This window comes from Otolemur garnettii, unplaced genomic scaffold (genome assembly GCF_000181295.1).
Source record: "Otolemur garnettii isolate 467f Iridium unplaced genomic scaffold, OtoGar3 scaffold00022, whole genome shotgun sequence".
NCBI classification, from domain to species: domain Eukaryota; kingdom Metazoa; phylum Chordata; class Mammalia; order Primates; family Galagidae; genus Otolemur; species Otolemur garnettii.
Genome location: NW_003852417.1, coordinates 3,368,151 through 3,377,161, shown reverse-complemented (window position 1 = coordinate 3,377,161; position 9,011 = coordinate 3,368,151). Strand labels below are relative to the sequence as shown.

Below are 9,011 nucleotides of genomic sequence, written 5' to 3'. Positions count from 1 at the left end.
ACGGCTGCTTCTCTGCAGTCCCCACTGGAAAGTAACTGACTCAGAGAGGTCAGTCCCCCCAGGCTGTCTGCCCGACAGCAGCAGTTCTGGCCTGGCCCATAGCCCCTGCTGTCCCCAAGCACACACAGTTCATGTCTGTACACCAGCTTTCCTCCCAGAGGCCTCGAGTACATTCTACTCATTCCTTTCTTCCTGTCTGTCTCTACAGGTTGAGTTAGAAGGTGTTTCCGCAGAACCCTCCTCGGTGGGCATGGGAGAAGGGCCCAAACACATCCCACCCAGACAGGCTCCTTTGGAGTCTCCTGGCCTAGCCCAGCACTGCCGCTGGAGGTCGCTGAGTCTGGAATATGCCCATTTCACTGAGCAGTAGAGTGACTTTCCTGAAGTTACACTGCTCACATTTCAAAATCGAGCGTGTAGTTTTCTTCCCTCTTGAGCTAAGCTGCCCTCATACACGAACAGTTTCTGAGTGGCTTGGTCGGAAATCTCAGCATAAGCACCTACTCTTTGCTAAGAATACAGACGAGGTAAACACAGGTGCTAATGACACTTCAAACCACACAGCCAAGGACAGCAGGGTGACCATTGGCCATACTCCCCAAAGCCATTCTGGGCATAGATACTTCCTCCTGGAGCCCAGCTGCCTTGCTCAGCTGCAAGAGGTGAGACAGGGTCCTCTAGGACCTCCTTGGATTTCCTCCTTGGAAATCAAACTCCCCAACCCAGGGCTTCTCTGCACAATGGAACTGCCACCTCTGCCCGGAAGGGCAGTGCAGAGTACCGGCCAGGTCTGACTCCAGGTTCGCAGTTCCCACTCCATCATCATCCCTTTCCCAGACCCCCCCCCACAAAGATGTGAGCGCAGGGGACAGGGGACAGTGAGAGGGAGAGGTGGGGACGTGGGAGGGCTCTTCTGCCCCAGGACGCTGGGTGAGGACAGGAGGGAGCTGCTCAACACCCCCAGGAAGCACCCCTAGCCTGCACCCCATACTCACAAACTGCAGCTTCTTATCGGACATCAACCTGGTCATCTCCTCCCTTTCCCTTTTAATTTCATTTTCATCATAGTAAAATTCACGTACAGTGAACCTGAAAGCAAGCACGTGATGGGCTTTCACTCAGAAACTTCCTGGTGCACAGACCTCCCAGGGAGAACAAACCAAACCCAGAGAACCCCACCAGGACCAAGGCCTTACTTGTTTTCTTTGGCTTTGCTTTTGAAATCGTCAATCACTTTTCGAAACAGAGTCACTGTGAAGAGGCCACCCTCATTGTCCTCAGCAATCAATCTGTTGGAAAGAAGCATCTGTTTGCTGGACTAATTGACAGGGTCACCCTGTGCCAGGCTGGGCCTGGAGGCAGGGCTCTGCAACACTGGACCTCTGGGTGACCCCAGGGCCCGATGGCCTACGCTAGGGGTCCTGGCAGCAACTAAGAGCTGGGGAGCCCTGCTGCCTCCCATTCCTCCTACCACTTCCACATACCCCTTCAGGCCAAGCTCTCAGGGGCTTCCAGGTGCTCTACAGGGTTGAGGGGGTGAAAAGTATAGAGGATTCAGATCCTGATCACCCAATGCCCAGGAGATCAACTCCTCCTGGCCTGGGTCATTATCGCCCTGCTGTGCTGTGTTCTAATGCAGCAGAGTCGGTCTCCAGCAGGTGGATATTATCTCACAAGGTCTAGTTCATTTTCAATGTCACCAAGTCCTAACTGGACACAGCCTGTCCATTGTGCTTCAAAATAGGATTACTGGGGCCAATGCCCCAGCAGCGTGGGAATTCTCAGGTCCAGTGGTCTAAACATCTCTGAGCCCTGCTAGCCAAAGACTCTGAAAATAGGAAGCTTCAAGCCCATGCACAGTTCTGTGGCCACACTGATCAGGTCACCTCTTGGTCCTTAGAGCTCATGCTCACAGGGGCCACCGCCAGGTTCCAGACCTTTCTAGAGTCATCTGTGAAGGCTCTCAGATATTCTATGACAATGAAGGGACTGAGGGCTCCGGTCTGACAGGCCAAGCCACCTACAGAGGCAGCCTGTCCTAGCAAGGCCCCCAGGTGCTTGGCATTTAAGAACAGAGAAAGCTGCTGCCAGGCAGGTAGCCCCCAGGGCCAGCGCCTCTGCTCTGCACACCCTGCTCCTCCTCTGGCCTCCCCTGTGACCTCAGGCTGTGACTGTCCTGTTCCTGGCATCCCTCGATTTAGCACCTGATTGCTTTCTCCTGGGAGAGCCTGCCTGTGAGCAGAGGCTGGGATGGGCAGCGGGCAGGGCTCCGCTCAGGGAAGTGATGTTGTGACGTGTGGTATGGCAGGTGAATAGCAAATGGACTGCTCAGCACTCAGCCTGGAATCTCTAAAACTACAAATCACTTCAGAAACATAAGAAGGTGTGCAGGATGGCGCATGCCACTGGCTAAAGATATCAAACAATTTCCACATAACCGCAAGCCTGCCTTCCCCCACCCTCCTAGCAGTGGAGCACCCCAGGTCACCACCAGCCCAAGTGTAGCCCTTCTCCTCCCTCCCATCCCTGTGATTCACTGTACACCTGTCTACACCCAAGTCACACGTGCTTCAGTTCCACCCACGTTTAGAACTTCACACTATATAGAGCACTCTGCAGCGAGCTGTTTGCATTCCCCCCTGCTGTGCAGTGTTCCACAGTGGACACAGTTTTTAACCCACTCTCTTGGTCATTTTGTTGTTGTTGTTGTTGCAGTTTTGGCCAGGGCTGGGTTTGAATCCGCCACCCTCGGTATATGGGGCTGGTGCCCTACCCATTGAGCCATAGGCGCTGCCCTCTCCTGGTCATTTTTACACTGTCCCCTGGGCCTCTCCTGCCCTAATACCAGGAGGGCATATGCTGAGACTGCCTTCCTTCCCCTGCTTCTGCTCTGTGGCCTGTCACTGGGCAGCCACTCCAGCCAGGCACTTGCCCCTCAGGTCGGAAAAAACATGATGCTGAGCTGAGAACACACAGCAAGGGCACAGCAAAGGCCAGGGGCGCTGAGAGGGCACCTCTGCTGCACACAGCCAGGGCAGCCTTCCCAGAGCAGGGGCAGGAAAGCGGCCTCCTGAAAGAGCAAGGCAGTAGGCATGTGACAAGATGTGTGACCACGAAGGAACTCCAGGCCAAGGGACAAGATAGGGCCCAGGCGCAGACAGCTGTGAGGCCTCTCACCCTCAGGGCATGTTTGGGGGTTGGGTTCCCCAAAGCACCCACACATATCCCCCAGGCAACCTGGGGCCAGGCTGGTGGCTTACTCACTTAGTCGACCGAGGAACTACCATGTCCGAGAGGGATTCATAGGTTTTTTGCCATTGTGTGTAGTTTGGTCTGTAAGAACGCAGAATCATTTAGTGATTTTTGCAGAAAAGGCTTTTAGGGGCCTGAGTGATAAGAAGGCTGCTCCCCCTTTTCCTGTCTGCTTCCTAGGAATCAGGGCTGGTAGGGGGCATCCTCTGCTCACCACCCCAGTCACCATCAGGCCCAACTTCTACCCCATTGGGCGCAGCCAGTCTCCTGTGATCACCCAGCATGGGCCAAAGACACCAATTCCCCCTCCTTCCTGCCCACTCACTTGGGGACGATGACAAGGAGGGTGATGAGATATTCAGAATCCAGCACAAAGTCTTCTTTGCTCACAATGTCGCTCAGTGTCCGAGTGAAGAGGTTCCCCCTGAAAGTCAAGTGGAACAAAGACTGCGATCAACAGAAAGGGACACCCTCGCCACCATGTACACGCATGGGGCGCAGGGCAGGAAGGGTGGGAAGTGGGCAGGCTGTGCAGAGTTCCCTGGGCAGCAGTGGGGCCCCTGGATGCCAGAGCCTGGGAGAAGACAGTAATTCTCTTCTCCCCTGGGGGTTCCAGGGCCAACGCTGCCCCCACCCCAGGCTCCATGCTGGGCAGGCAGAGCAGCTGCCTCCTCCCCTTCAGGGACAGGGAGGCTGGCAGAGCCTCAAGTGCTATCACCAGTCACCCAGGGGGCTGCCGAATCCAACACCTCAGTGACCTGCGCTGCCCTGTGCAAGCACCGACTGTTGGGAGGAGACCTCAGGTGGCAGGCAGCTAACGTTACTCAGGTGTCAAGACAGCAGCCAGTTCTTTAAACCACGTGGGCCAACCTTGACAGCACTCTGCATCACTTTACAGGTGTTCCAGCCCAGCAGCCAGGGTACATTTGCCTGAAATAGTTTCCTACCTGTCCAGTGGACCTGGTCTGAGTGAAGGTTATAGTCTTATAACACATGGATCAAGGTGGCTACACCAGCAGATGGACTCAGGTCTAGCTGCCCAGGCCACGTGTCTCCAGCGTTAGCACAGAGGCCACAGCCACAACATTAGCACATAAGGCTTCCCCGGGAAATAGCTCTGGAGCGTGTGGTCAAGGCCACAGCCTTAAAGGTAGCCATCGACACCATCCTCCAGAGGCTCTCGAACTGCCCAGTGTATTGTCCCCTGTGCATATCCTCAGGGAGCCACTGTGGGGCCATGGAACGTCCTCTCCCCAGGCGCCTCAGGCACGAGCCACCCTGTCCTAGCAGTGAAGCTATTGCCTAACTCATCTCTCCGGTTCTCCTCTGAACCCCCAGCAAGAAGCAGACTCTCTGTAAGTATTTGTTGAATGAATAATTGTGAGCTCTGTAAGAGCAGAAATTATATTTTACTTTGCTTAATCTCTACAGGGCCTAGCATAAGTCCTGAGAGCACAGTTTGAAGATATGCTGAAAGAAAAGAAACAGGCTGGGCACAGTGGCTCACGCCTGTAATCCTAACACTCTAGGAGGATGAGGCAGGAGGATCCCGTGAGCTTAGGAGTTTGAGACCAGCTTGAGCAAGAGCAAAACCCCATCTCTACCAAAACTAGAAAAATAGTCAGGCATGGTGGTGGCGCCTGTAGTCCCAGCAACTTGTGAGGCTAAGGCAAGAGGATCACTTGAGCCCAGGAGTTTCAGGTTGTTGTGAACTATGATGCAACTGCACTCTAGCCTGGGCAATAGAGTGAGACTCTGTTTCAAAAAAAACCCCCAAAAAACAGAAAGAGAGAGAGAAGAAACAGCAGAGGAAGGCGTTAGAGACTGCTTTATCCCTCTTTGCATGCCCCCCACACACCATAAGTCAACTAAAGAGACAGTGGAGAGTCAAACTCAGGAAGGGATCTGAAGATGCCACATTGCTGACTTGGAGGAGAAAAGGGACCATGACAGGGAATGTGGGAGGCCTCTGGGTGCTGAAACAAGCAAGGGGCTGGCTTCTCCCCAAGAGTCTCCAAATTCTCTCAGTACCTTGATTTCTGCCCATTTCACTAGGCCCGGTAAGACACATTTCAGATGTCTGACTTCCAGAATTATAAGAAAATAAATGTTGTTTTAAGTCATTAAAAAAAAAAAAGACTGGGCAGTACCTGTGGCTCAGTGAGTAGGGCACCAGTCCCATATACCAATGGTGGCAGGTTTGAACCCAGCCCCAGCCAAACTGCAACAAAAAAATAGCTGGGCATTGTGGCAGGCGCCTGTGTTCCCAGCTACTCAGGAGGCTGAGGCAAGAGAATCGCCTAAGCCCAAGAGCTGGAGGTTGCTGTGAGTTGTGACGTCACAGTACTCTACCAAGGGCGACAAAGTAAGACTCTGTCTCTAAAAAATAAATAAATAAAAATTTAAAAAAGACTGTGAAATGACCAACGAATCATCAATGAATCAATGAACATCAGCCATTGAGTGAGATACTGAACCAGATGTTTGTTCAAGTCCTGAGTCTTTAAAAATCCACCGGTTATAGCACACATATCCGGTTATACCTTATCTATGTGAAGAATAAAGTTAGCCAAGTTATGCTTTATATCTGAAACTCAAATCACTATTTGAAAAACCCTCAAATTGGTGCTTTCACTGTATATGATACATTTAGACAAAACCCCAAACCAAGTCATTTGAAACAAGATTCTCTCCATTGCAATTTATAGCAATGTTATTTCTGTTATTTAACGAGAAGGTTATCGCTGTTAACTCTTAATTTCTCGCTTGAATCCATGAAATCATATCTGTAAAGTGCAAACATTTGTAACAAACTCCCTAATAAATTTAGAGAACATTAAAAAAAAAATCCACCAGTTATAAAAAGAAAGAAAAAAGAAAAAAAATCCACTAGTTGTACGATTGTAGCACTTTGGGAGACTGAGGTGGGAGGATTGGTTGGGGCCAGGAATTTGAGACCAGCCTGGGTAACATAGTGAGACCCTGACTTTGCAAAAAATAGAAAAAAACAGCTGGATGCAGTGGCACATGCCTATAATCCCAGCTACTCAAGAGGCTGAGGCAGGAGGATTACTTGATTAATCCCAGGAGGCTGCCATGACTTACGACTGTGCCACTGCAGCCCAGCCTGGGCAACACAGTAAGACTTTCTATAGATAAACATTTTTTTAAAAAAGAAGAAAATCTACAATTTGGGGTTGCAGTGGGACCAGACAGCCCAGCATGTTCTGGTCCATGGCCTGTGGGCCCCATGCCAAGACTGACCTACAGCCATTGGCATTTAGGGTTCTCTGCCTGCCCCTTGTCTGGGGCTTGTGCCCATTACTGACACAAAGTCAGGCAACTCACAGCGATGGTTTCTAGCAAAAGTGCATCTTTCCGTTTTCTCACACTCCACTAATGTATTATTTGCTTTTTCCCCTAGAAGACAAGTGGCCCAGTGACCCTCAGAAGAGAGAGAAGCAAGAGCAGGGGACCTCCCAGGCGACATGCTCAATGCTCACAGCAGTGAGGCAGCTGGAGGGGCAGCAGCTGGTTCTGAGTCCCCTGGGCCACTTCCTTGCTCTGGAGTGTCTCAGAGAACTAAGAACAGACCAAGCCCAGAGTCTGGGGAGAAAGGCGGCCCTTCCACACTGGGGCCACCTGGTTCACACCTCCAATAAGACAATCCCTGCCATCATGACACTGAGCTTACACTTTTCTCCCGCCACTTCCACCATCTTGGTAACCTGTTTGGTGGGCCCAACAGGTGTCCAAAGGGCTGACATGGTGGCCCTTCAGGTGGGTGGAGAAGGTGCTTGAGTCCACAGAGCCCACCACCCTGTCTGCCCCTCACAAAAGGCCACACTCTGATATCTTGGCCCCAATGCCCTTTCTACAGAGCAAAGGACCTGGGGGCACATTCTGGGGGTGCCATCCTCTCTGCCTGGCCCTGTCCTCTCCTGGGGAGGCAGGAGTATCTGTCTGTCTGAACTCACTCTCCCTCTCAGGCACGGGATAGACTCCAGGCCACCCAGTGATGGGAAGCACAGGCATCAAGCCCCGCCAGGCCGCTCCAGGCCCCACCCTTGAACTTGTGCACAACCTCGCAGATACGCACATGGACTTCTTCTCCAGGTTCTCTAAGGTTGTCTTCAGAGTGTTGTAGGCGGCCGTCCGGGTCTTTAAGTCTGTCTCAATCTGTGCCAGTTGCTGTTAGGGAAGAAAAAGCTGCTGGTGACTGTGAGTTATTGAGAATTGGTCAAACTTCTCAAAATGGCCACAATCGCTCATGGTGTTAAGGATAACGACACAGCCCACTTGTCCGAGATGGCTGATGTTTACCTCCCTCTGCTCACCCAGGAGTCCCGGTGTTTGGCCCTCAGGGTGGGGAGGGCCATTGTCCCCACATTACAGACGCCAAGGCCCTAAGCAGGCTTGAATTTCCTAGGGTCATATAAGTTCAACTTTCCCCTGATTTCAAGCCCCTCCCGAACTGTCAGGGGTCCCAGCCCCTCTGCACTTCCTCGGGCTCTGCAGGGGGAGCTTGGGCTGCCTCTGACCCCCAACCCTTGGTGCTCACAAATGCCCATGTCCCAGGAATGGCCAGGCCCACTTCCTAGCTCCTTTCAGCACAGAGGCAGGTCACTCCTCGCATGGCAAGGGGATCCCGCTGTTCTGAAGTCTTAGGGGGCACACTCCAGATCCCCTCCCAGAGGCGGGCAGGAGCAGCATGGTGTGGTGCAAGGAAATGGGACAGGCCCAGGCTCCGCCCAGGCTCTTTTCTTTCTGTCCAACTGGCCTCAGGCTTCCCATCCACCTGGCAGGGAGATGGGTGATGAGCAAAGTGAAAGAACATGCTCCCGGTGCCCAACTCCGGAAAGCCCCCAAACAGCAGTAGATGTTACAATGACGAGCGCACGCAATGGGGCATTTTGTGGTCACTGAAACTGGCACTTCTGTGAGCCTGTCACACAAAAACCTAGCAGCTCCTACCCCCAAGGGCTGACACTGAACAGTGGGCTGCATTGACATGGATGTGGTTCCATGCACGGCATCCACTTTATGGGACACTGTGTGGCTGTCACCACTGCTGAGGAGGCCTCCTGCACTGTACTGGCCGTGGGGGGCCACAAGCCGCAGGACAGCGCACCACCCCTCAGAGGGAGCAGCTCAGGTGCCATTAGATGGAAAAACTGCACAATCTGTAGGATGTGAAGAGTTTCACATCTACACATGTATGCTCTGCATATATGGAAGAACCCACTTGAAACACTGGCCATCTTTGGGGCAAATAAAAGAAGTGCAGGTGGTAGTGATGAGTACAAGGGGTCATTAACGTTTTCTTAATGTGCTATTTCATTTTTGTATAAGACTAATTCCTTTCTACAACTTTGTAAACTTTTATTATGAAATAATTATAGATTCACAGGAAGTTGCAAAAATAGCTCGCAGAGAACCCAAGTACCTTCCCCGATGACATCTTACTCGACAGCGGCACAACTACACTCATGCTGCGCTATCCGAGTCTACTGTAAAGGAACAATAATGCCCTTCCCACTGCACAACTATACAGTACTGTGCTGTACTCAGAGCAACACTGTTGCTCTGTGCTAGTAAACTATTCTGCACTTCACAACCCTGCCAGATACACTGCTACCCCACACTGCGCCATGCAGCTATACTGCTATGCGACTCTGTAAAACTACACTACAATGTCATAAGCAAGCAGTGGACAGGGATACAGCCCTAGATCCTGCTTTTAAGAATAAGATTTATAG

General features: G+C 52.0%; 1 protein-coding gene across 2 annotated transcripts in view; it reads right to left on the bottom strand.

Annotated features, from left to right (window-relative positions):
* Positions 1-9,011, bottom strand: part of ATP6V1C2 (ATPase H+ transporting V1 subunit C2) — a 59,934-nt gene that overhangs the window by 8,980 nt on the left and 41,943 nt on the right. For both annotated transcript variants that reach the window (XM_003787393.3, XM_003787392.3), the window contains exons 5-9: positions 7,352-7,443; positions 3,578-3,676; positions 3,265-3,333; positions 1,197-1,289; positions 996-1,089 (exon numbers count right to left, since the gene is read on the bottom strand). In XM_003787393.3, the coding sequence (XP_003787441.1) occupies positions 996-1,089; positions 1,197-1,289; positions 3,265-3,333; positions 3,578-3,676; positions 7,352-7,443 (447 nt within the window). The remainder of the gene's footprint in view (positions 1-995; positions 1,090-1,196; positions 1,290-3,264; positions 3,334-3,577; positions 3,677-7,351; positions 7,444-9,011) is intronic.